The following is a 27,421-nucleotide window of genomic DNA, read 5'->3' on the forward strand; positions in this document are numbered from 1 at the left end:
GATTATCATAGCTGCACTCCAAAAGAAAAATGAATGTTTACTGTAAAATGTAGTTAATTGAATGTATAGATCATATATCAAAACGATTTGCTTTGGAGCAACATAGAATAATAAAATGGGGAAAGGAAGTGTTTTTGGCTGTATAGGTTCAACTGGACTGAAATAGCTTTAGATACAGAGTGCGAGGAACAGTGTTGTTGAAGCCCTGGTCCTGATGATGTGAGTTGTTAGAAAACACAATGCATCATAGTTTAGCAGGATTGAAATGGTCTCTCAGTGGGGCTTGTGCGTTCTACTTTGTGTCTTACATGCTGCACTTGAACGCCCCATTGAGCCTTTTACAGAACAGACAAAATCTCCACAGCTTTTGCAGCAGAGCGCGGAGGGAGCTGGAAATGATGGACCACAATTTGAACTTTTAACTTAGGCTTCCGGCACAGCTGCTGTTTACACCAGTGCATCACTGGCTGTGCCCACCCATCTTTGTCTTCACTGAACTGCTGCACTCTCAAACAAGCCAAGTCTGTGGGAGGGGAAAGGAAACATAGTGGATATAGACACCATTTCAAATGCAAAGTTAGGAACGTCCGGGCAGCTCAAATTCTAGTTCAGGTGTAAATTCTCTCTCGCTTCATTGAAGCACAAAGGCTTTTCATCCCCTTGTGCATATATTTCGGATCTGATCCTGATGTGGTTTCCTCGTAAAATGTATGTATTGCAACAATGGCAAAAACCGAACTTCCTTGGTCAAGAACACAAATGTCATTCGATAACAAACTCTTATGAAACTCAAACACCCAAAATAAATGGACAAAGAAATCTATGTTTATCATACAAGATGTCTATTATGACAAAATTACATGTTATGAACCTTCTCGGACTCTGAGAAGCTCATGGGCCAGCCTCCTGCTGGTGCCAGAGTCAGGACTAAACATGGAGCTCATGGGCCGCCTCCTGTTGGTGCCAGAGTCAGGACTAAACATGGAGCTCATGGACCACCCTCCTGTTGATGCCAGAGTCAGGACTAAACATGGAGCTCATGGGCCGGCCTCCTGCTGGTGCCAGAGTCAGCACTAAACATGGAGATCATGGGCCGCCTAAACATGGAGCTCATGGACCACCATTGAGATGGATGTCTATTTATCTGTGTCCATGTTACAGTGGAAAAAGACCCACAGAGGGAGGCCTGGACCCTGACAGTGAATGAGACGGGACGTCCCACACACAGATGTTCTTAATCAACACCCCATTCATAATAATAATAATGAAGACAACTGTGACAGAGGGAGAATCCTTGTGCACTGATTGATTGGTAATAGGGTTCTGCTGGAAATATTTACTCTGGAACGGCAGCATGGAGCAAAGACCAAAATATAAAATGTATTAATACAGTTTAGTGTCGGGGCATTGACTACGGAGGAGCAGAGATCTAGAGGTCACGGAAAGATCAAAACTATAATCATTGTAAGAGTAGAGGCTCTCAAATAATGTACATTTAAACATATTTTATATTTTTAACACATTTAAAGAAATATGTTGTGAGAGTGAATGGCTGTCTGTAATGTCTATGTTTCTGTGTTGGTCCTGCGACGAGTTGGCCACTGTCCAGGGTGTACCCCGCCTAAGGCCCAAAGTCACTGGGATAGGCTCCAGTCACCCGCGACCCCGAAAGGGAACAAATGGATGGAAGCAGTAGAAAATGGATGGATGGATGGATGGATGGATGTTGTCATCAAGTGAAGTGTGACTGATAAACCATCCTCACCTTTATGGGATAAATAATTCTGGTGCATCTGGTTTCTATCTGGAAAAGCTAGAGGCAACAGATAATCTCGTCCTGAAAATGAATAGCATGAAATCAAATAAGCTTACAGTTTTTTATCTGGTGTTTCAGAAGGAGGATTGAAATGAGATTAAGTCTGACTGAAGCCACGCTGTTTTGGCAGAGCCGCAGCAGAAGTGCAACAGTCGAACTCCTTTAACTGCATTAGGCAAGAATTAAAATGGGACCCACATCACCTCAGTATTCCATGTTTATTTAAATGTTTATAGAATATAGATATATTTTAAAACATTTGATTGTAAAATAAACTTCTTGAATCAGAAGTCAGCCATGCTCTCTTTACCACTGATAGTCATGTGCAGAGAAGGGTTTAAAATACACAGGTAAAGACATCATCAGAACCTTTAGAATATGATATGGTGACACACTTTAAAGCTCCTTATATGCGTTCTTTAGCAAACAATCAATTATTATGATTATGGACTGTAATTCAGCTTCCGTGGCCAGCCAACGCACTCAGAGATGTTCAGGTAATAAAGAAATACATTATAATTACACATACTGAATTTACAAGGTTTTTACACACCCACCTGAACTGTGATGCACATGTTTATTTAGAGGCAACATGACTCACTGAGAACATCAGAATACAATAAAGAAAAAATAGTTACATGATTTTACTATGGTTTCCAAAGAATCCACAGATGTTGATGGAAAACCTTAACCAGCAGATCTATAAATAAATCAATCCAACCAGTGAAACCCTATTGAGGGAACAGTAACATATTTAGTATTAGAACTGTCACATAAGTAGATCATCATTTAGCATTTTGTTCATTGTAAACTGCAACATTGCTCTACAACAACTTCATAATAGAAAGTGTTCAAAAGTGTGTAGATTTAAGATGCAGCAAAAGTGAAATTTGATCATAGCAAACAGCAGATGACTTGTTTTTATTTTTGAAAAGCGGCCACGGGACATTTTAGAACATGTATCTCTTGAAGTCTTAACTATTCCACTAATCACAACTAAGTACAGGGATGTGGGCGGGAATAGGGGGTAGGTGAAAACAGGAATCTTCTGAGCACTCAAGCCTCAACCACGCACAGATCAATCCGTCAAGAGTAGACCAATGACTGTTATAAAAATGTTTAAAAGCTCATTACAGTGAATACCATGTTTTCTTAAAAAATCGTTCATGAGATTATAGAAAAGAATAAAACAAAACAAAATAATAATAATAATAACAGCACTGAAATGTTGACTTTTTACTATTAGATACAGGATCTGTTTTCTTTTTGCTTAACTTAACTTCCTCATGGCATTTGTTTGGATAAATTAAGCAACACATTTCCAACTAAACTTGGAAATTCATAGTTTAAATGTTGTTCTTTCACATTAGCTGCATTATTGACAAGTAGAGTTATTATGATGTCTACAACCTGTGTATTTTATTTGTTCCTAAAACACTCTCCTTGTTGCATCTGGTGACCTTGCCGTCCCTCCACTCTGGGTCCGCACGTGTCCGCTCTCGTGACGGCAGAGGGTCCAGAGCAGTGGCAGGAGCAGTGGCAGGAGCAGTGGCAGGAGCAGTGGCAGGAGCAGTGGCAGGCATAGGGTCCGGAGGGTCCGGAGGGTCCGGAGCAGTGGCAGGCAGAGGGTCCGGAGCAGTGGTTTATTGCTTTTGTCAGAATGGAGCGAACAGCACCGGCCCGTGCGTGGAGCACATGGTCCCGGGGGGCGGAGCGGGGTGCAGGACGGCCTGGTGGGGGAGGGCCGCGGTCTGGAACAGCGCAGGGGCAGAGTTTGGAGTGGGACGGAGAGGGAATGGATGCATCGTGGTCGCCATGGCAGCCGCGGCGACTGAGATCTGCCGCTGGAGGAGACATGACGTCAGGGGCTTGGTCAGGTCCTGGTTCTTCCTCAGCGCCAATTGGATCTAAAAGGAGAAAGGACAAGTTTATTATATTTTATCATAATTTTAGGAGTAAACTAGTCACATTTTTATTCCTATTGTGCATTGAGACTTTTAAAATACATTACCAACCGAATATGGTGACTGTAGATTTGAGGAGAGAGAATATTTATGAATTTATTATAATCAGAAGTTGTTTATCTGACATTTCGATTTCAAAAAATGCTGGAACAATAGCATATGTCTAGAGTTCAGAGGAGGACGGTGAAGATAGAGCAGTGAAAGTATTTTATCCACTGTTAGAATGGACCGTAGGGGATTGCATCTGTCTTTGCAAATATGTGTTGGACAGCTTGGTTCTGTTTCTAGTTCCCTGACAAATGATGTGTGAAAGCATGTAGGAGACAGAACATTCTGCACTGGGCTTATCTCGCAATCGTCACAACATAATGCCCAGTTGAACACTAAACAGTCAAGATTTTATATATTCAAACTGTAAAAATCTTATCCTACCATCCCTACCTCTTCTGGCTGGAGTTAGTATCTAGTATAACTTTAATCTATCATAATCTTTTGAAAACAGTTAGATCCAGACATCTTCAGTCTGTACGCCTAAATTAGTTCAGGGGGAAATGCTAGATACATCGAGCCCATAGACTGAACTGGATGTAATATTGTCAAACTAATCGGTAGGAGCTAATTAAACCAAAATCAATGCTCGCAAATTAGCCCCTTATTTGGGCATTCAGCAACAAGCCGTGCAAGCTGTCAATCACAATAATGGCAGCTGGAGCGGCCATTATTGTTCATATCTTGAGTTACAAAAAAGCAATAGCAAAATTGAAACACCTGGATCATGAAGAGGTTTTTTAATACAAACATTTTAAAGCCAGAATGTTGAGCCTGACAGCAGCAGCAAGGGAGAAGTGCAGATGTTTCAGTAGAAAGTGAATGGAAGCCAGACTCACTTCCTATTTGGAACTAGTATCCACTTTATACATAGTCTGTGATTGAGCCACTAAGCCAAACAACATAATGGAAAAGTTGTGTCATGCCCCCTTGTGGCTGGAGTAAATATCTCCAACTTATTCCCAAAAGCTAGTCCAGCCAAGCAAACATAAATCATGCTTATTACCCCAATGCCAAAATGAAAATCCAAACAGTACATCTTCAGACAAATCTTGGAACGGACCATTGAGAGCAGAATCTGTCTTTGCAAGCGGGTGTTGGGTGAAAGGTCACAGGTTACTCACAGTCTGAAATTGCTGGTTCCTGTGGCCGGGAGAATACGGAGTGAACTTGGGTTTGCCTGGTTTACCCGCGGCCCGGTCTTTATGCCTCCTGCTGCTGATGTGCTGGTGAGGGAGAGAGAGAGCGAAAACCAGAACATTTTAATTCACAATATCAAATCTGCATAATCACAAGACAAATTTAGACAAGTGTAATAACAGTTTCTATTTGCTGTAATATGCGTCATTCTGTAGGGTTGCAAAAATGCATGTGGGCGTGTTCGGGAGATGTTTTCTGATTTGATTGATGGGCACAAGCAGATGGCGGCACACACGAGGCAAAAGCAAACTCCTAAATATTCATGAGCACCTGGTCAAAGTTAACTTTTAAACAGGGAGAGATGTATGCATTCCCGTCACGGGCAGGAACATCATATTCAGAAAGAGGCCTGGCTTACAGTGGCTTTGAGCTCATTATCTTGAGGGATATGTGGTTTGAACTCGGTTACCGCGACAGGTGCGAGATCTTTGCCATGTAATTTGGCATAAAATCGTGGCGGGTCTGATTTGCACATGCTGATGCCTGGTGGATAAAGTGACTATGGGTATATTAATGCTTTTGAGTCACCAGACTGCGAATTAATCAAAGCCAAGTCTGTTTGGTTGTTTGTTCCTCTCGTATTGTGTGTTAACTGTCTACCGTGTTGAGTAAACGTGTGAAGAAATAGCAGCAACCATGAGAAAATCATCATCCCTTTGAGTTAATATTGTTAAAGAAGTAGACTATACACATTGCTTCACAGTATATGGTTGGTTGCATCAGGAATGGAATCCTCTGCCGGCCAAATAACTGTGACTGGGAGCAACGAGACCCAGATGTTTTAAAGTACACATATTCATAAAGTTGGCAAACAAATATAAAAATGACATTAGGATGAGCAACAGTATTTTTTGGCGTCATCTACCTTTTTATTGGGTTATAATAAGAAATAGTCAAACCCAAAACAAAACAACTGTACTGGCAAACAATTCATTCAGGCAAGAATATTATTTGAAATATGATTGATAGCTGAAAATATCCTGTTCATTTTGCTTGACATTTGTACGAAGGAACTGTCTTTTAATAACTCTCAGAATTTGCTTTTGCATGATTAAAAATGCCTTCGTCTCTCACCTGTTTGAGCTGAGTTTCGGAGTTGACGTGTACATCACAGATCTCACAGTGGAAAGTTTTGTTCTGCAGTCCCGTCGAAGCTTCTGTGGCCGCAGCTGCTAACTTTGCCTTGACCCCTGATCTCGGGAAGGACTTGATTGCTCCGGCACCGCTCCTGGCCTCCAACATCGTCTTGTGCTTTGTGCCTTGAGTGAGACCAGAAGTCAATCACAAGCAGTTAACATTTCTCTGTGATTCTACGCGCTTGTAAATCTCGTACCGCTGTTGTGAGCCTGAAGCTGAGAGGCAGAGTTGACAGCCACTTTGCATAGCGAGCAGTAAAGGAGACGTTTGGCCTTCTCCTCCTCTGTCTCGTCGTCCGGGGCCGCGTCCAGTTCTTCATTTTTCTGAGCTTCCTTGTCTTGTGCTCCAGGACAAAGTGATGGTGTGGAGGTTAAAATGTCTGAGGAGCCACAGCTTGAGGGCGCTGCATCTGAGGAGCGGGCTGGGGAGGATGGCTCTGCAATTACACCCCAAAAAAACTAACAATTTATAATTTATTGTCTGAGATGTGATGGTACAATGGTACAATGGTATTGTGTACATTTGTTGTTAATCTGAAAGCAGTGATTGTCAACTGAAGGAACTCAAAATGATGTCCACGATAAGTAAAAAGAAAAAAAAAGAAAAAAGGCTGGTATAATTGAAAACTAGAAACAGGCACGCCTTATGTTTGTGTGATTTCCACTGCAAAAATACATTTTAAAAAATAAAGCAGTAAGAAAAATGTTATTTGTTTTGTTTCTTTCATACTTTGAGAAAACACCTCAAAGCATTTTTGAACCCTTTGTTTTCTAAAATACATCTCTTGTATTTGCTTTCACAATACACAAAAAATGTTGAACAAAGTAAGTAATAAGCAGTGTACGAGGAATAGGGAATGGGTGAATGCAGGACAGTCACGATCACTCAAACATGCATGAATCATATATTATGTCTCTTTTAAGATAAAAGTAGTTCTGTTCTTTAAACGAGGACAAACAAAAAGTAGAACAAGAAGAAGAATAAAACTGACTAAAAATAATGCATACTTATAGAGGACCCTGCTCAGCAAAAGGAGATACCATACTGTTCAGCCATTACAATTTAGCTCAAATCAAAAAAGCCACTTTAGGAAAAATGTTTACCTGGTGTCTTGAATTCTGGGGTTAGTTTCAGTTAGCATGACTCTTCCTGTTTCTTCTTTAAACTTTTTTATGACTTACAATATTGGATATTTTACTTGGCGGTCCTTTTTTTTCTTTTTGATCACTCTAAACCCCACGGACATTATGCTTTGGCTTATGTGTATTCCAGTGGCTTAAGACAGAACACGCTGCTCACACATTGGCGCGCTCAACAGCAGAATATAGTGTTTGGAAGTGTTTGATCTTGAGGAGGCAGTGAATGGGGTCAGTAAATAGAGACATGAGCGGGCGAGGAGATGATGCGCCCTGCTTTAATCTCTCCACGGCGAAACGCAGCGCAGCGGGCGATTTAACACTTCAAAGAGTTAACAGTCGTGACTTTGTCTGAGCTGTGTATGTTTGTGATGCCTTGGCTGTCACACGCACACACCTCCTGACGCCGTGACGGAGCTGGAGGGCCACGACAGGATTTGGGATGCGGTTTCCTTGGCGACAGGTTCAGAGGTCCCAATCTTAGTGTCGGGGGTATCCAGCGCTTTTATCCGCTTTGCATGTCTGGTGCCACTGTAATGAGAAGACGCCTGTCCCTGTGAGCAAACAACAGGGAATACACACGGAGGTATTGGATGAAGACACTTTTGAAGAATGCAACACAACGATCTGCAGCGCGGGCCATCCTTAAGGCTTACATAATATCAGAGGGAACACACAAAATCCTATTACGCTGTATTGAATTTTTGCCCTGAAATAACATTTGGGTACATTTGAAATTCAAATATTTGGAGATAAAAGGTTTGTGGAAAAAAAAGGCCGTCTTACGTAAAGCAATGGATGTAGAGTCTGTTAAATGGGATATTAGGATTTATATGGCAATTCACGTCAGATCTGCCTGTGTGATTAGTGAAAAATATAATAAGTTATTCATTATAACCTATAGGATTTTGTACAGAAATATTTGTCAAAGAAACAGTATGTGACTTTATGGAGGTGGCACGTCACCTGCATGAAGTTAAAACCACATTTTCCAGGCCAAATATGAGTCAGGTTTGTGGAGATGTAGCTCGCTCATAGCAAGAACACAGCAAGTTTAAGAACACAGCAAGTTTTTCAAAGCAATAAAAACAATCAAGAGGAAAAAACATGCATTTATTTTAGTCTATTTTTTGGCTAAATGTTAAGAATTGTATTAGATTAGCTACAACTTAGACAAACGTTATTGATCCAAGGGAAATTCCATGGATACATATATAAAATTTCAAAACACAATACACAAATTCTTAATATCAAAGCAAATAAAATTGTAATAAACATCTGAAAAATAATAGCAGAAAATAAATTGTTTTTTTTTGTTTTTTACATGAAAGATCTTTAATTATGATTATTATGATGAGTTGCTTTTTTTGCTCAATTTCATCAACATAATCAATGTGATGTTCAAGTTGTATAAGCTCAGATATGAACTTAGTACCACACAAGGCAGAGTAGTATTCACTCTTCTAAAACGTGACAAGTCTGGAGACAGAGAGCAGACACACTACTGCTGTGTATTTCAGTTTCTGGGTGAGGCCGTAGTACATAGTAGTACAATAATTATGTTGTTGAAACAAATCATTACATAAACCTGTTCTAATTTCACAGAACCAGTAAAACAACAAAGAGCATTGGTGAAGTCTCTTTAAGTGTCTTTAAAGGTGTGTGTGAGAGAGCCCCGCCCACCTCTGAGTAGAACTTTAGCCGACACACTCCACACGAGCTGTGCCTCCTCTTCAGGGGCGAGCTCAGGGCCCTGCTGGGGCCGAGCAGGGCTTTGTGCACCGAGTCCATCTGAAATCAAATTAAACACAGATTCAAAAACATTGTCCGAACCAGAAACAAACAAGTTATGCTTTTACCAGTTGAATTGTTGTTCATTAGAGCTGCACAATGTATCGCAAAAGTAATGATGTCACAATATTGGCTATTGCAATAATCAATATTGCAACAAAGTCCTCCTTCCGACAGAAATGTACAGTTTTTGAAATTAAAACCTTGAAAAAGTCTAAATTAGCCTTGATTTGATCTTGTTTTTGTCTCTAAGTTTTTAGTTTGACAGAGATTGACAAACATTACGGCATAAACATATTTGTTTCATTATAACTGAAGAGTAAATTTAAATATCTGAATAATATCAATATTGCAGTAACAGCCATATCACATATTGCAATAGTTTTATTAATGATTTTGTATATAACTATAAACAATATAACACCATGTCATGCATTTTCCCCATAAATGTATTATGTTAAACAGATATCTTACCTAAAACTAAATTATACAAACAGAAAGAGCAAAAGTAAACCACATTTGGATCAATCTTAACCAACAAACTAAGTGAATGCTCCAATAACAATTTTGGGGAAAGGCGAAAGAGAAGAGAGGAGTGAGAGCCAATAGTCAAACTGATGAAATGAACAGCACAGATTTATGGAGCTGGTGGTGAGAGGTGTGATCCACTTGATCAAGTATCTACAAGTCAGTGCAAACACTGAAGTGCCCCAGAGCTCGACCTTAACTGACCCAGACGGACTCCGCCCACTGTGCACTCGCAGCCAAACTCTGCTGCTGTTCCTGCTGATAGCTGCAGAAGGACACTGATAACCACAGTGGGAACTATTTCAGCATAAGCTGTCTATAAATCTCCACTCTCGAGTCAGTTATCGTCAATAAGATCATGTTGAAATTTGTCAAATGGAAAAACTACTTTAGGTCAAAACGTTCTGTTGTACATCTGCCGACTTCTGTGTGGGAGGCGCCCAACTTCACAATCTTTGAAAGTCACTTAAAGGAGTGGCTCAGATCAACACAAACCTGTGAGCACAATCTATAAGAACTCATTTAGCATTTAATACAATGCATACAGCACTTTATGTGCATGACAAAGAGCATTGAAGGTTTTTGCAAAAAGTACAGCACCTTAGGCTACGTGCAATAAATGCAGCAATAAATACCAACTTCTACAGTTGTGATGCTTCAACCTATCAGCTTTTGGCGGGAGCCTTCCCAGTAGAACTCAATTCAGAGTGAGACAGAGTGAGACAGAGATCAATCAGAGTGAGACAGAGATCAATCTGCCTGGTTAGGAAACCAGAGCACCTGGAGGAAACCTATGCAGACACAGAAAGGTCCTGTGCCGCCCAAACTCTACAATCCTTTTCACATTTGAATGATACTGAAGCTCAACTTTGAGCTGGGCGACAGTAGCTGAGAGTGCTCGTCTTCTGATCTGAAGGTCGGCAGTCTGAATCCTGCTCTCGACATCAACACATGGATCTGGTAGAGCGGTCAGATCCAGGTGAATACTGCTGTTGGCTACAAAATGGCTACATGACGCTGCTGAATCCCACGGCTGAATCCTTTGTCTACCACCAATTTTAAAAATCTGATGACAGTTAAGTAAATTAAAGCATATGAGAAAATGGGGATTTTTAGAGCAATTACTTAAACATGCATGAATCCCTCTAGATAAACCCTCTAGAAGGGAAATTAGAAGCGAAAACACTTGGTTTTTTTGCTCTTACAAGTCAGTTTTGCTTAATATAGTCCCTTTAAATATCTACACACAAATATTTAAATTCACATGACACTGCAGGAGTCTTTTTTGGTATATTATATTAATAACCCAGGTTATTTCAATTTGTGTCTATGTAGCTGTGCTTAAGTGAGCCTGCCTTCTACATCTAAGCACAAGATCCTAATTATTTTGGCTTTGATGTAGGTGTTTAAAAAGCTTATGGAAGTCATGTTTGCTGTTTGAAAGTCGGTTCTTGTTTACACCATCAGAAGTGGAAAAATAAAGTGCCCGAAGAAGAACCGGCAGGTATTTGGCCAAAACATTAACTGTGGTTTGTTGAGCCCACCCTGGTGTGGCTGTAGCCCCTGTAACCAATCACCGACACACAGCTAACATTTACAGTGGTTCCAGTAAAGACACTAATCCTTCTAATGGTGTTTCCAGTTGGTAATGAAAGGCGGAGTTAAGAAAGAGCCCAATAACAACACATGCGGCACAAACACCTTTAAACACAGTCACCACGTTAAATGGTTCGTTAGGCCTTAAACAAGATGTATAAAGACTAAAAGAATTTTGTTCAGAGCACATTTTAAGCACGTCCAGGAGCATTAACATTTGAGAGAAGACTTCTGAGCTAATACAAGCACTAGCAGAGGTCTGAACTACAAGGTTAGCAGGTTTGGCACGTGATAAGACTGGATTTGTGTTGTTTGCAGAAGAAATCATGTTGATTCAATATTTGCAGTGTTTGTGATTTGCTGATGACGACTATTCTGATAGTTACAATTCGATGGCGATAAATCTCACTTTTCAAATGTAATTCCTGTTTCAACTCCAACAGCATTAACGACTACCTGCCCGAGTCTTTAATGACAATAACCATGCACGCTCAGCTAACAAAAGCGGTGAAAGAAAACAAATGCAGGCTCCAATAATCAGACTTGCACTGTATTGAAATGCAGCAGCTGGCAATGTACTATATTATGTGCAATTACGGGTTGGTCTGCAAGAGCTAAGAGCAAATCAGAAAGAAGTGTGCAGAATAATGATATGTTTCATTTCACTAGTCTTGTGAGAAACATGTAGAGCGGCTTTGAGAACAAAATAAGACTACATCTCACGTGTGACATGTTCTGGAGTCAAACAGAGAAGCAAAAGGAAGGTAAACAATACATGTGCAATTCAAAGTGATGACAAGTACACAATGATCTCTTCGCTACAATTTTTAAAAGTACTTTTGAATTCTGAAGCAACAGAAGTGAGCCTTTTAAAGCTGAGTAGACACAGGTCAAGTAAAAATATTTTGTTAGTTGTAGGGGTAAGCAATGAGTCATATGAAAGGTTGAAATAGATGTTTGGAAAATGTGCAAAATTGGACTATTGAGTATATTGTGGTTATTTTTAATCTATTTACATTTGTGTCAACCTCAAATATCTTTTTTACAAAAATCCAAAAGAGATATTGCCAGTATTGCCCTAAAAGAAGAGTGTATCAGCAATTCAATTATCATTTTAAAGTAATGATTCTTGCTAAACAGATGTGCATTACACAGATTTCAAAACAACGTTCAACAGCTTTTAAAAAATACACTAATCAATGATTTATATCCTGGTGAAAAATAAGACATTTTCAATATGGTAAGAACTTGCTGCTCTATTTTTACTAATTGTCAGTGCTGTCGTAAAGGGTCAAGGCCAAAGTATCCATATCATGAAGGACATTACATAGGACCAATCCTTTGTACTGAAGAGATTTTGAGTGCATTGTAAATATGTGCATGCTTTTCCACTTCCATATATGGACATCTAAAGAGCTTTTGTAGACATTCCTCTTCACATTCAGGTCCAGGCGGTGCCTCTGCGTCTCCCTTCAGAGACAGCTCTCTCACCTCTCCATATGCTGCTCTCAACCCCCAGTTTGCTCTCGCTCATCAAAGTCACCTTCAGCGCCCCCTGTAGACGCGCCCCCTGTAGACGCACACCACACGACTACAGCCCCCCTCTTCCGTGGGACAGACTCGGGCAAAGTCAGCCTGACACAATTTCACTCGACTGAATTATTCCCACTGTAACCACTCTTTAAACGTGACATTTCAAATATCATTGTAGAAAGATTTCTCCCCTGAATGAAGATGAGGATTCCTAGAAGTTTGTTTGATGCAATATTATTGCTCCATTCTAATTCCACCACCAAATGCTGAAATATAAAACACTGCACTACAGTTTCTACTCTACAACTGCTATTTATAATACACTGCCTAAAACACATTCTTTAGAAAATGTGAAGAATATACACGACAAGAGTTGACTATTTGGCAATTAACATGTAACTGAAAACCCACATCTCAATGAAGTGTAATCAACCGTCCGTCAGTAATTTCCTTTGACGTGATTAAGTGAAGAATTTCTACCTGTCAAATGTGTCAACAATTGTATTATAATTAATAACGTATGAACATTGAGTCAATTTAACAACAACTGAAAAGCACACACACGGATTGTTTCAGACACGTCAAGATTACAGTCCTACACTGTAACCATAGTAACCCCAAAATGCGGGCACCAAACAAAGTATTTTATATTTATTTTCTTTACAGAGGTGGAGCGCACACAACAACACAACAGCAATCACACAAACAAAACAGAGCAACACATTTTTAGAGAGAGTAGAGGGCCAGAGTTCAGACGTGTGCCCACTTACTGCACTGAACTCCACCAGAGCTAATGCACTGCTCAAAGTACAGCAGCTCGGCTACAGTACATGCCGACATTTTAACAAGTCGTTCATTTTTGGTCTGGCATGGATTTTTTAGATGACTTCCCTGATTCAATGTTGCCTAGAAACATTTCAAGAAACTGCATCGCCTGCTCTGATCGACCAGAGCTCAAGGAATATGCAAATTGATGTTTAAAACAACTTTATTTCACTGAGTATTTAATCAAGTTTGGGTTAAACAGGTTGAACTAAAACTATACTGAAACGGTTCAATTGAACTAGTAAATATAGTAATATTTGACTGCGTACTTAACTTTTGTCAGGGAATTAGACATACACCAATGCTATTCCTTAACACACAGATAACACAATTCAACTTAGAATAGGAAACGACACAGAAATATCAGACGTTTGTGTGGCATGCATTGGTCAGCTTCACATCAAGGCACTTGTCTTTTACAGTCTGTAGAGATAAAGCCTTGGGTAAACATTACCCGACACCTTCACGAATGCAGTTTGTCACATATGCTGTTTTTCTCTTAGACTAATGATGCAGATAATATACAAATATGGTCATATCACTATTATGCAGATAAAATACATCACAGAAATATAATCATATATTTACATTTTTTCACAACTTTTAGTTATGTAACTGTACATTCACTTGAGTACAAACATTCAGTGATTATATCTTTAATGCCTGTTGTTTTTAGAAGTAACAAACCAAATAATATGTTGGAGACGGTGGTTATAAATAAGACAGGAGTGCAAAAATGTGCATGGACAGACTTGAACATGAGAGAAAGTTGTAATTTATATCATGTGTTTTGTGCTTATTTTTTCTGATCAAATATGGACGTCTTAAAGTCGTAAAGTGAGAAAAAAGCAGTATAAGAAATATTTGTTGGAAAAGGATCAAGGATCAAGCACCAAGGTGAAAAAGAAAGATGGACTGAGAGAGAGAGAGAGAGAGAGAGAGGGAGAGAGAAAGAGAGAGAGAGAGAGAGAGAGAGAAAGAGCGAGAGAGAGCGATAGAGAGAAAGAAAGAAAGAAAGAAAGAAAGAAAGAAAGAGAGAGAGAGAGAGAGAGAGAGAGAGAGAGAGAGAGAGAGAGAGAGAGAGAGAGAGAGAGAGAGAGAGAGAGAGAGAGAGAGCGAGAGAGAGAGAGAGGGAGAGAGAGAGAGAGAGAGAGAGAGACCTGTGTTTCGGGTGAGAAAGTGTTTTTTGACAAGGATCAAAAAAGTTCACAAAGAAAGACTTGCTATTTAAACGCATATATATCAATCGTTATCCCTTTTTCAAGACCAGCAATTTGTATCTTGATGTTTTTGTACTAAAATGGTCCAAGTCATGGTTTATAGATGAGATGAAAATAAAAAGAGAAGGCAGAACAAATCCTCAGTTTCACTTCGAGTGTTCTTCAGAGTTTGAGTGAGTGGCTCTTACAGAGTACTTCATCTTGACAAGAGAAGGTTTTATTATAGAAAAATATGTAGTTTCTAAAGTTGCAATTATACACTCTGGGCATTTGTTGACTTGTGTGATTGGAAAACTGGTTGAACGGTCCCATTGAACATTACAGATCCACATGAAAATAACAACTTTTCTCCATCTAATGGCATCTGAGTGCTGCAGAGCTCCATCTTAATATAAGGTTGTCATCAAACAAAGCATGGCAAATACAAATTGATATAACAGTGGGACTGGGCCATCCTTAGCCAAAGTTGCAAAACTAAAGTAGATCACAGGAAATTAAAAACGATGGTGAAAAAAGAGTGTTATTTATGTTTATCTCATTGCACTGTGATTTGATGCATCTTTTGCTGTTCTGTACAGCACTTTGAATTACTTTGTGTATGAATTATGCGCTACTCATATACTTTCCTTGCCTGGAAAATCCACTAACAATCCTGGTTAGTTCTGCTTTAGTATGAGAGACTCCATATTTCCCGGTGAAAGTGCAGTTTTTTCCACTTCTTTACATTTCTGTAGCTTTTTCCAAAACAGGCAGTGGCCCCTTAGCCATGTCTGACATATTAATTCTCCTTTGGGCTTTTAGTTGTCTGCACCTTCAACCCTTCGCAAACACAGAGGCAGACAGCGCCCACAAAACCTCTGTGTGAATATTCAGGACCCCACCCCACTGTGTGCACCGAAATGCCACGCCGCTATATGCATTTCCATATACATCCATATATAGCTAAAGATGTGTGCAGAGCTATGACATCTGCACGTTGAAAAGAATGGTGTGACATACTGGTATGTGAAAACAAAGTGTGATTTCATTGGCATCACAGACTCACATCGGTGAAAGCTGGCAGCAGGTGGAAGGGAAGGAGATGTTTGAGGGGGTCCGGGGCTTGGGTCCTGCCCACAGCGGGACGGAGCAGCTGGGGCAGAGCGCTGTGGCACACACTACCTGGAGACAACACAGGTAAAGAGACAAGCCCAGATGGTGAACGACAGGATGTGCTAATGAACCGCAAAACAGAAATAAACCTGAGAAACATTTTCGGGACTTGTGAAGAAACAGAAAAATAAATATTAGGATCTTTATACATCCAAGATGTCTCATAAATGCAAATATTACCCTTTAATTCTTCAGTCAATATTTAGTTTTACTTTTCAAGTTTTTGTTTTCAAGTTGAACTCATACTCCACATGCAAAAGTTGATTATTTCCATCATAGCCTCTTTATATAGCCCAGTACCTCCAACGCATCTTTGGTCACATGTTTTTCATTATTTTCAGCATCGCATAAGATGTAAAACATGGTTTATAATTCACTAAACTCTCTCTAATATTTTCAGCGTGTGTATGGAATAAAAACACTCCAAACGTGGCCCAGGGCTGCAGTTCTCATCAAATAAATCGTACTCAATATAACTAAGGGTCTTAGCGACATCCATCACGTACATTATATTTCAAACAAACATTTGTGGGAAATCCCTGGTTTATTTGCTTGTCAATTATTGCAGCTCATTACTGACTACTCCACAGGAATAAACAATTTACAAGACTAGACGCAATCAAAGTTTCCACAGTCTGTAGAGCGCCGATGGTGGACTATACTGTATGCGTCATTGAAATATCTGTAAATTATCAGATCACAGGCATTAGGCTTGTCTAATGGGTTTCAGAATGATGAAAAATCAGAACTGTTGCCATAGCAATTAACAATGTAAAAAAAAAAAAAAAACATACTGTAGGTGATAGCTTTTTGAGTGGGAAAATGCTCTCTAAAGGGAAGCTGAACCCCATGAACACGCTGCAAATGGACTGTACTATGGAACTATGGGACATCAAAGGACCCAGACACTTGCTGTTGTGGCAAAATACTCAATTGCCAAAGACAGCTCATTACTAACCCAAGTGCGATTAGTGCTGTTTACTTGCTCATGTCCTGATTGCAGAGGCTTGTTGGTTTGCGAAAAGCTTGATTACAGTTTGATTCGGGACCAGTGCGCGTGTAATCAGCCTAATCAGACCGACTACACGCCCATCCTCCATGCCATTACACTGATTGCCCGTTACCTTATTTGACCGAGCAATGTTTAGGTTGCTTTTGGAAAAGAAAGAAGTTATTGCTCGAAAGTGGGGGGCGCAATCACGTGACTAACCATTAGTTGATCCTGATGTGAGGCCAAATTTGAACCCCAAACTTGCACAAGCTTCAAACTGATGCAAGCAATTTGTCCGCAATTGTCCTCAAATGAAGAAGGCTATTTGGAGCAACAAACAACCTGGTTTGTTTACGTGTCGTTAGTTTTGCAGTTGAACGGAGAACAGCATTTCTATCCCGGCATGAAAATAAACGACGTGGGCGTTGTGTTGTGAGGAAAGATGCGGTCGTGGTTTCGCACGGAGAGAGGAGCAGGTGACTTAAAACAGCCAACATATCAACAAGTGTCTCCACTGCGGTTGTGCCATAGCAAATGATCTACCTACGGCTATTAGACGGTCTTACGTACCTAAATACATGACGGCGGCAGCTGGAGAATCCCGCTTCATGTGCCATAAAGTGCGTTCCGTTCCGCAGGGGCTGGAGCTGTGCGTCCTGTTCTGGTCCTGCTCTGGTCCTGCTCTGATCCTGCTCAGGTCCTGCTCTGATCCTGCTCTGATCCTGCTCAGGTCGTGCTCTGATCCTGCTCTGGTCCTGCTCTGATCCTGCTCTGGTCCTGCTCTGATCCTGCTCTGGTCCTGCTCTGGTCCTGCTCTGATCCTGCTCTGGTCCTGCTCTGATCCTGCTCTGGTCCTGCTCTGATCCTGCTCTGGTCCTGCTCTGATCCTGCTCTGGTCCTGCTCTGATCCTGCTCTGATCCTGCTCTGATCCTGCTCTGATCCTGCTCAGGTCCTGCTCAGGTCCTGCTCTGATCCTGCTCTGATCCTGCTCAGGTCCTGCTCAGGTCCTGCCGCGTGCGTCCCTCCTCTGCTTCTTCAGGAGCGCAGACTGCAGGCGCGCGCGCTCACATCTGGACCCCCGCCCCGCGCGCACACACACCCTCCAAACCACTGCCTCGTACCGACTTTCCCGTAATTCTGCCTGGAGTTAAACAGCAACGTGACTTTAATTTACCAAAGAGACGGAAGTGGTCTTAATGAGCGGACCGTGCCGCCACAGATTAGCGCGTGGCCGATGCCGCGGTTAGCTTTTTTTTCTCCTTTAAAGTGACTTGAATGCTTCACAGATGAGCCGTTTGCCCATAATATTCTCCCAGGGCAAACGGCTATGTGTTTCTTTAAAGGCTCTGCCATCCTCTCCCCTTTCCTCTCGCGTCCGCTGTATTTTTAGATCCAAACTCCATCCAAATACGTGCACGCACACACTTTATTTTTACAGGCGCGTGCGTATTCATACTTGAAAGTGGTTCGCGCGCGCTCATATCAGTCCATTTTTTGCACACACTTGGAGAGTTCTGCATGCTCTCCCTCTCATCGTGAGACTGGATAACATGCTTTCCCACACAAACTACAGCTCCTCAGAGATTTACGCCTAAAATGCATCTCAATCAGCTTCTTCTCGCTGTAGCTTCAGACAGAAGAGCAAATGTTCCTTTGGTTAACTAGGTTTGTGTACAGAAAAGTATGGTTTAACAAAAAAAACTAGAAATGCAGCAGATACTCACAATTTAATTGGATAGTTTGAACCTTGCCGTTGTTTTAGTTTGTAGAACAGAAGGGTACACTCCAGGTGCCAATCGAATCTCTTCAGCTCTCCAGGCCAGAATCCTCCTGATCCTGAGGTTTTGGAGATCTAACCTGCCCAACGCTCCAGACCGCTTGTTTCAGAGCTGTTCAGATGGGTCAAGGGCAGAGAGCTGTGTAATTTCCTCTAAAGGACAAGAATACAACTGACTTACTTGTGTATCATTGTGCCGGATCCATGTGTCAGAGATCCGATTCCACTGGTTACACTTAGTAACATGAGATTTCCTACCGGCTTCTTTTGCCAATTGTTCTTGATGATGGTGTTTCATATATGTGTAAAAAATTAAGTATTCACATTTTAAATTTTGAATGGCAATAGTCTTTTAAACTGCAAAAATGTAGTGTTTACAGTGTTTAGAGTGTTTTACAAAAAATATAGTCAACCATACAAAGTCAGTTATTATTAATGTGAGAGAAGTCAGAATTTTGAAGTTTGCAACAGCTGCAAACGTACAAACGTCAGCCAATCGTTTGCATTCTTAAAAACCTAGTGACATAATTGCCTGAGAAACTGCACTGTGATGACTACATATTGGCTTGGGTGTAAAACCGTTGTCATTTAACACAGTCAGCCACTGTATCCAGCAGTGCAACCTAAAACCTGCATTACGCAAAGTCCTAATGCAGCCAAATTCTCTGGACCACGCCGTAGTGGAAACATGCTTGTGGTCAGACACTGCCAAGGTTAGGTTTGCCAAAGACGAAGTGCAGAGTCTTCACACCGGCTCACATTTTCTCCTTTTTCATGCACCTGTCTTCAAAACACGTGACTTCTTTGTTAAACTTTTTCAAGTAGAGAAAAACGTGTGGTTGAAGTAAATATAGAGCAGGCAAAAATATACAATTAACTCTAGGAAGGCAAGGAAAATGTTGGTACATCACGTGGCACGGTGACAGAAAATAAGATGAAGCAGTGGCTCTGGTCCAAGTTATCACAGACTATTTTGTTGTCACATTTTCCAAAGCAAGTATGCAGTAATTTGAATGATGGTTTGACTCAACTCTATATCATATTGATGCAATCTGTCAATTTTCCAAGCACGCGCAAAAAGGAGCAACCATTTTACATTTTCTTACATGCACTATCTACATATATAGTTTCTTGTATTGATCTGCACTAACACTCAATGGTTTAGCTCAGTCACATGAACAAATCAACTTGCGATCAAGCATTGTTAACTTAGACTTTAGCTCTTTCTCTCTGCCTCAAAATGTGCTCTCCCTGCTCCTTCAATATTCAACCAGTGTGTTGAATACTGAGATAATATAGTGTGCCTTTATATACGCCACATGTCTCAAAAATCTAATTTGAGTTCATGGATTCATACATGGATGTTAATAAATTGTTTAGATAAAATAATATTCAGGCCAGTCCAGAACAAGCTTGTTATCTTCTCTCAGCGACCAATGACTAGGTTTCCAATCACAATATAAAAGCCACTTTAGTTCCAAATATAAAGTACATTTAATAGTCCACAGTTGGCACAGTGTAAAATATGACAACCATTTTATGCTGTAAAAACATTCTCTGTTAATATACATTACAGAGATTCAATATGGTATAATGAGGCCAGTGAAGCTGCCAGTAATTCAGAGTAATTTGGGAAGGAAATTGGTTGCAGAGTGAGGTCCAGTGGGTAAAAAGGGGGTGATGATGAGTTGGTCCAATGAAGCAGCTCGGCATGAGAAGAGCATCTACAGTGTTAGTGCTGGCTTATATTTCACACGGTCTTATCCTCCACCCTCAGTCATGGAACCAAAGACTGTAGACCACATGGAAAGATCGACTCATGAACCCAATTTAACGCCGCTTTTGTCACTTTCTGAATTGTCAGACATTTTGAGTCTCAGTGAGAAAGAGCAGATCCCTTTGGAGGGCCCGGTGGTATTATTTTTGGGCTTTTCTTTGCTTTACTTCTATCAGCACTGACATCTCTCCAGTGCCACAGAGGAGACTTTGTTTGAATTCCTGAGCTCTGAGCTACGCAGTCAGGTGCATTACATGCCAAAGACGAATCACGTCATGTCACAAGGGAGAAAAATGTCTCAAAGGTGAAATTTAAGGTCAATTTTGCACAAACGGGTCAACAAGCAAGATTTTTTTTCAAACACACTAAAAGCCAATTTCACACATGACTGAACAAAGAATTGAACCCACTGTATTGTAGTAACAGGCAGCACTTTGAGGAGGTTAAACAAATCTCTAATTCCAGATCCTGAATGTTCTAAATTTGTTCAAATAAAGAATCAATCTCTTCTGCACTGATCATTTTTAAAGGGGACTAATTTTAACCTCCTGTTTCCCCATCATTACCAGTAGTTGTACTTTGATTTATTCTTGCATGTTTGAGTGAAATGACTGTTTTCACCTACCCTCTATCCCTCGCTCACATCCCTGTACTTTTTGTGGGGTTATTTGAAAAATGACGACACTGTGTGATGCATGTCAAAATGTCACAAATTAAAACATTGTAAATGAAAACCTGTACTAAAAAGTTACAGAGGTTTGACCAGGAATGAAAATGATGATCTAATTATGGAATCTGTTATCCTTAACCCAAATTCTTGCAAATGGTCTTGAGTTACATTTTAAATTATTACGCACATGTATTGTGTGTATTTATATGCTTATTTGTTTGTTTGTTTGTTTGTTTGTTTGTTTGTTTGTTTGTTTGTTTGTCTTTTACACCTTTTTTATACGTATTAATTATTCAACAACAAAAATACCTTTTAAAACATCATTCCTAGATCGACTTACCAAAAACTGACTGACAAAGTTTACAAAGAGGTTTTTGGAAGTAAGTTTGAAAAAGAGTCCATACATGTCATACACATACACACTCCAGGTCTAAGAAGTGTTTCTTGGTTCATGTTAATACTGTACAATTCAAAGTGGTTCAAATTATCCTAATGCACAGTTTCCAAACTTGATCCTATTCCGCGGATCCCATAACACACTAATGACAATCTTCATTACACTTCTCTTCCTCGAGTTGCAACACTTAAACAATGGCCCACTGAGTTACTTTACACCTGTGGATTGGAGCCGGGCAGACGGACAAACACAAAGCTGCCATGGAAACTGAGATATGTAATATTATGTTAGTTGGACTGACGCTGAGCCTCTCAGGTTCTTGGCCCAGGCCTTTACCTGTATAATTACTTCAGCGGGAAGGAAATGTAGTGACTCCAACAGAGTGTCAACAGGCAGCACCACAGGATGTTGTACAAAAGTAAGTCAGAGATGCAGTTGAACACAAGAATCCACAAAGATACAGGGAGTAGATTGATAAATGCATTTTCCAGTAGCTCCACTTCACATTTTAGGGAGTCCAGATTGTCGACTCACTGATGGCTCACCCCTTTATTTGATTAGTTACCATAACAACATCACCATGGTAATCAGCGTGCATTGACTTCAGTCTATTTATGTAATGATGCCGGTTCACATGGAAATATCATCGTTGTTATCCTCAGCGCTAGGAGAATAAGATGTGAAATAAAATGGTGAAATATCTGAAGAAATTATGTTTTTGAGGAAAATGGCTCCGTGAGCCAGAGTTTTCTCAAGAAAACCTTTGCATTTGTGCTTTAGAACAATCGTCCACACAAAGAAAGAAAGGGTTAGAAATACTTGACGTATATTTTGGGGTTTGTGAAAATGAATGTTGCCAACTGAACTGGAAATGTATTTACTGAACCATGCAGACCAAGACAATGATTTAATCAACTAAAGTAATGCTAGTCGACTGGAGACACGTTCTGTGCTTCAATTAGTCGACCAAAAGGGGAATGGGGCTGCTGGCACAAGCTCTCAAGTATATTAAATATCGCCATTATTTGATGGTAAAGGAATTACTCATCTGGACAGTCATTCTACTATATATACCAAAGGTAAATGGGAAAGAGAAGGATCTTTGTTTAGACAGACAAAGAGTGGGAAAGTGTATGTACATCTCAATGGAGAACCACAATCATGTTTGGAGGGAGTTTTGTTGAACAAGTTTCTTCATAAGACCACGTCAAAGGGCTCATTATTCACAAGGAAATTTTAGCTGCTGGAGAAATTGCCAGGACGCCCAACATTACCATGTTTTTGGGCTCGTCCTGTTGCTCAATACTGAGACTGAGTTCAGTAAAGTGTTACAGACACCACCATCCCACTTGACTTCAGAACTATTTTGGGCGTAAGAAAATGTTTTATTCCTAATAATCATCATCATAATTATTATTATTGTTATTATATCGTTAAAATTAATAATAATAGTAATACAACAGCCCCACTTGCATTATTTGGTACAATTACAGCTACAAACCAGTACTGTGGTTTGTTTGATAATAAGATCAAAATGGCTGTAGACCTTTAGACGTTTAGTCAATTAATCGGTCGATGGCATCTGGGTTGAAAGAAAAAGGCATGGAGTGAGTTTTATTTATTTTAAAAATGTTTTATTATATAATCATTATTATTATAATTATAGGTTATATCATAAATTACAGTCCACATTCTGGTCAGCTTGTGAACAGATACATTTCTTTAGTCATTATTTATTCATATTAAACTTTAATTCTTTATTAAATGCAGTGCAATGTGTGGCATACCAATGAGATTCATATGAACAGGAAGCAGCTTTCTGCAGGCCTGGCATGGCTTTGATGATCACATATGCTGGACAACACCACAAACAAACTGAGGAAGTGAAGATCAACACCAAAAACAAGCACCCAAAGCCCCAAAGCCACATCAGAAAAGTGGAAAAAGGTCTGTGAGCAGAAATCCAGGAGAAAAAAAAATGCAGCATACAAATATGTTGGTGAAAAAGACTTTAAAGCAAGACTTATTGATGTCACGGTCACAAACACTCAATGATGGTAAAACAAACAGATGTTATGTGAATGTATACTTTTGGAAGACAGGACGTCCCACTGACCCACAAAAGGAGAAAGAAGAGGAATCGTAAACAGCTTCATGGTGCAGGGGCAAAGGAGTAATGGCACTCTCCACTTAAAACTACAGAGCTGTCGACACATTTTACAGGCGCCACATGTCAGCACAGGGGGGAAATGCTCTCCACATGGACACTAAAGGTCAAAACAAGGACTAGACACAGATTTAAAAGGACTATGAGAATTCTCCTGAATAATAAGTAATAGATGCATTTGAGGAACACAGGCCACACGCTAAGGCATTTAGCCCTGTATCTGCATATTGTGCAGCACAGAGAAGCCTATATTTAGCTCAACTCACGCTTTAAAATATTCTGGTGATCTGGTTAAGGCTCAAAAGTAGTCAGTTGATCTTTTACTTGCTCTTAGTTGCTGGACAAATGTTTAGAGCCTTAGATTTGCAACAATAATGCAGAAAGAAACATATTCTTAGGCTATGTGCAGGCTATAGCCTCAGCCACTGATTGTCAGGTGGACAAAAAAAGTTAGTTAAAAATACTTGCAAAGGGCTGATATTCTCGTTTTACTGTGACTGTGTCTGACCCTTAACTCACAATGTCGGCCTGCTACATCGAAAGGCAAACTCTATATTGTTTGCATCATAGAGTATTTGCTTATTAAAATAATAGTAACCGGTGCTGCCCAGGGGTTGAGTGGTTAAGGCACAGCACATATGCCAGGCTCCAGGTGCTGCATGTCATGAGATCAAATTACGGCTTTGACAGTTTGCTGCATGTCCTCCCTTCTCTTTCACCCCCCATTTCACTCTGTCCTTTCCTGTCCAGTAAAGGCCACGGGCAACAATCTTTAAAACAACTTTTTTAATTAAAGAAAATAAGATAGTCCTGTATCAGGCACTGTGGATGATTGAGTCAAATTCTCAGGTCGGCTCATATATTCTTATTAGTGAAATAATAAAACATTTATTGAGCCAGTGAGCAAAGCCTATTCTCTGGCTTTTGTTATAATTTTATAAGGGGGGCTCTTTTAATTCGCGCTGTGATATCCAGCAGAAACGCTGAGTGCACATCTGTGGAGCATCATTGTCCAGACTGACTTTAACCTCCAGTGTTTCAGATTGATCCTCTGTCTGCCACAGCCATATGTCCGATTGTCTCACAAGATCAAACTACCAGACCATATAAAAGGATTAGTACTTAAGTGTGTTTATATCGAGAATCAAATCATATTCATGTTATTGTCAAACTCACAATAATGTGACAAACAAACACTGCCATCTACAGGACAAGCAGTGAAAGAGTTAGCAGAGGTCCAGGTTACTCCTTTAATACATCTGTTATTATCAAAACCAAATATTATAATCTTTTTATGTCATATTTATTGCTAGTGTTTAAGAAAAAATAGGGCCAATTGTGAAATTCCTTGTTTAAAGACAATAACCATAAGCACAACATCGTGTGCAAGAGATTGATTCTATTCCATCAGATTGTTACTAAAAGGTCGCAAGTCTTCCATCAAAACGAAACAATTCAAAAATTCATTTTTATTATAGTTATTATGAATAGAAATATATCATATAGCAATATTTCCACAACTTTATCTATTTGAAAATAGACATTGAATCAGAACTTCTTACTACCATACCAAATGTAGTGAAAATGTCTTTAATAAAAACAGAACTTGCTTAGAAAAGCTAAAAAGGAAAACTGTTTCAGCCTGAATGTGAAATGTAACATGTTTGTCATTCCATTGACTGTAGGTGAAAGGTAAATCTAATTTGACACAATAAAATCCCAAACATTTTGGTTTAGTTCTTTGCACTGATTTATGTGGCGGCTGTATGGAACAAGGGACTGGATCTGCATTTTACATTGAATCACGTACAAAAAAGTATTATAAATAATTTATTGCAAGTAAATCCCAGTGCTTTTATGCATGCTTTTATAAATCCACAAATTATGTTTAAAAATATAAAACCATAAAAATCGATGTCTATCTGACTAGCTGTGCCTCTACTGTTCTATTGTACATTCAAACAGTGGTTTCCATCTGGTCTCTCTTCATCTCCCTTACACATAACATACTGTCCCGTTAGACACTTTACAGGTGAAGACACTTTGAACTGAAGCGTTACTTTTGCTTGTTCCGTTCATCAGGAGCTATTGCAGCAAGGCTTCCTCTCCTCTTGACCTTGGCTTGTTGATCGGATCGGGCTGGAGAGAGTTACTGCGCTGATTGAACCACGGGTGACCTCTCTGCTGGCTACCTTTTTATGGATAGCTATGGAGAAAAATGTGTTAATTTAAGTTGCATTATAGTTTTAGACTCATAAACATGTACCTGAGAGAACTTCATGAAACGCAGCTTCAACGTTTGTGGAGTCCAGTGCCGAGGTCTCCATAAACATAATGCCTCTTTTCTCTGCAGTGGGTGAAACAAGGAGTGTTTGAGCAAATATGGGAGTGCATTAAGATTCCTAAAAAGGTAGCTCCACTGACCTGCAAAGTCCCGCGCCTCTTCAAGCGGGACTGTCCTGAGATTTTCCAGATCTCTTTTGTTCCCCACCAACATCACCACAATGTGCGGGTCTGCGTGGTCGTACAACTCCTTCAACCACCTCTCAGCACTTTCATAGGTCAAATGCTTGCTTATGTCGTAGACTAAAAGGGCCCCCACTGCTCCTCGATAATACCTGGACAGAGACAACATTTATGACCTTGTGTTTGTAGAGGGTGATGGGTGTGTTTTGGTAAATACCCACGCGGAGGTGATGGCCCTGTATCGCTCCAGTCCCGCTGTGTCCCATATTTGTGCCTTGATGGTGAAGTTGTCCAGTTGCACGGTGCGGGTGCTGAACTCCACTCCAATGGTCGTGCGGCTGTCGTGATTGAATTCATTCTTGGTGAAGCGAGACAGGATGTTGCTTTTGCCCACACCTGATTCTCCAATCAAAACCACTGAAAGAGAACACCAGACATGATTAACATGTCCAGACTATTACATTATTGCATGTTGGAATGAAGAAGATTACAATGGAGGTGGGGATTAGGAGTGCTGCGTTTAACTCGACATCAGATTCAGTGGCACGTGTAGCCAGCATTGACACTTTGGAATGATAGGAATTACTATTGTTATCGTGGAGGAAAGAACAAGTCTAGCTATACATAAGAGATGTTTTATTAAAAACATTCCTGTAGCAACAGGTAGTGTTTCACTTAAAGGGCCACACAATGAACACTTCCTTATATTCCTCTAAACTTTGCAGCAAAGCCTTAACTAACTAAAGTGAAATGTGTAAGTTTAAAATGCTCTTTGTGCCAGTAATGAGTTAAACTTACCTTTGAAGACAAAGTTGTATGACTCATCTGAACTCATGTTGTATTCCTAGAATAAGGCCCAAGAATGTTGGCCACTTTGAGTTATCCCAAATTAAAAATAGGACCGGTGGGTCCTCGTCCTCGTCCCCCCTTTGGCCTGGAGAGAGGCAAGGTGAAAATGGAGTTCTAAAAACAGGTTGGGCTGCACCCACCACCAGCGCGACTCGTTGCTTCCTTGTGCGTGGATTCGGGACAGGAAAGTGTACAGGCAGGTAAAGGCAGAGAGCTGTGGCCGAGCCCTCATCAGCTGACACCTGCAGGACGGGGAGGAGCGAGAGAGAGAGCAGGTACAACAGGTAAAACCACAGTGATCCACCCTCTGCACTCTGCCTACAGCCTCTATTCAGTAGTATGACAATAGAGCTCGCCAAGCAGGTGCAATGGAGTGTTGT

The 27,421-nt window shown here is 40.3% G+C and overlaps 2 protein-coding genes across 3 annotated transcripts; both read right to left on the reverse strand.

Moving 5' to 3' along the window:
• Nucleotides 1–2,024: 2,024 nt before the first annotated feature.
• Nucleotides 2,025–17,980, reverse strand: LOC140361696 (zinc finger protein 385D-like). 2 transcript variants are annotated; one of them, XM_072447479.1, is made up of 8 exons: nt 17,508–17,980; nt 15,840–15,951; nt 8,985–9,092; nt 7,699–7,855; nt 6,362–6,601; nt 6,103–6,287; nt 4,953–5,054; nt 2,025–3,723 (listed from the first exon to the last, which is right to left on the reverse strand). In XM_072447479.1, the coding sequence occupies exons 1-8, from the start codon at nt 17,552–17,554 to the stop codon at nt 3,472–3,474; spliced, it is 1,203 nt and encodes a 400-aa protein (XP_072303580.1). In that variant the 5' UTR covers nt 17,555–17,980; the 3' UTR covers nt 2,025–3,471. The 2 variants fall into 2 exon arrangements, with proteins under 2 accessions (XP_072303580.1, XP_072303581.1); XM_072447480.1 differs by having other exon boundaries at nt 15,840–15,955; nt 17,508–17,979.
• A 7,563-nt stretch (nt 17,981–25,543) lies between these two features.
• LOC140361699 (ras-related protein Rab-25-like) lies at nt 25,544–27,252 on the reverse strand. The gene is made up of 5 exons (XM_072447482.1): nt 26,991–27,252; nt 26,414–26,609; nt 26,151–26,344; nt 25,993–26,073; nt 25,544–25,932 (listed from the first exon to the last, which is right to left on the reverse strand). Exons 1-5 carry the CDS (start codon nt 27,025–27,027, stop codon nt 25,805–25,807), a joined length of 636 nt encoding a protein of 211 aa, XP_072303583.1. The 5' UTR covers nt 27,028–27,252; the 3' UTR covers nt 25,544–25,804.
• Between the last annotated feature and the right edge of the window lie 169 nt (nt 27,253–27,421).

The sequence above is a fragment of the Eucyclogobius newberryi genome, unplaced genomic scaffold, assembly GCF_026437365.1.
Source record: "Eucyclogobius newberryi isolate DKJ021-1_F unplaced genomic scaffold, fEucNew1.0.hap1 SCAF_16, whole genome shotgun sequence".
Lineage (NCBI taxonomy): Eukaryota > Metazoa > Chordata > Actinopteri > Gobiiformes > Gobiidae > Eucyclogobius > Eucyclogobius newberryi.

Excerpts from the sequence above, each read along its gene's own strand:
- LOC140361696 (XM_072447479.1), bottom strand. The coding sequence starts at position 17,554 with ATGGCACATGAAGCGGGATTCTCCAGCTGCCGCCGTCATGTATTTAG. Across the intron at positions 9,093-15,839 it reads TGCTGCCAGCTTTCACCGAT|ATGGACTCGGTGCACAAAGC; the intron begins GTGAGTCTGTGA and ends ATTTGATTTCAG. Across the intron at positions 3,724-4,952 it reads GGAACCAGCAATTTCAGACT|ATCCAATTGGCGCTGAGGAA; the intron begins GTGAGTAACCTG and ends TTCTCCTTTTAG.
- LOC140361699 (XM_072447482.1), bottom strand. The coding sequence starts at position 27,027 with ATGAGTTCAGATGAGTCATACAACTTTGTCTTCAAAG. Across the intron at positions 26,610-26,990 it reads ATACAACTTTGTCTTCAAAG|TGGTTTTGATTGGAGAATCA; the intron begins GTAAGTTTAACT and ends GTTCTCTTTCAG. Across the intron at positions 26,345-26,413 it reads TACAGGGCCATCACCTCCGC|GTATTATCGAGGAGCAGTGG; the intron begins GTGGGTATTTAC and ends GTCTCTGTCCAG.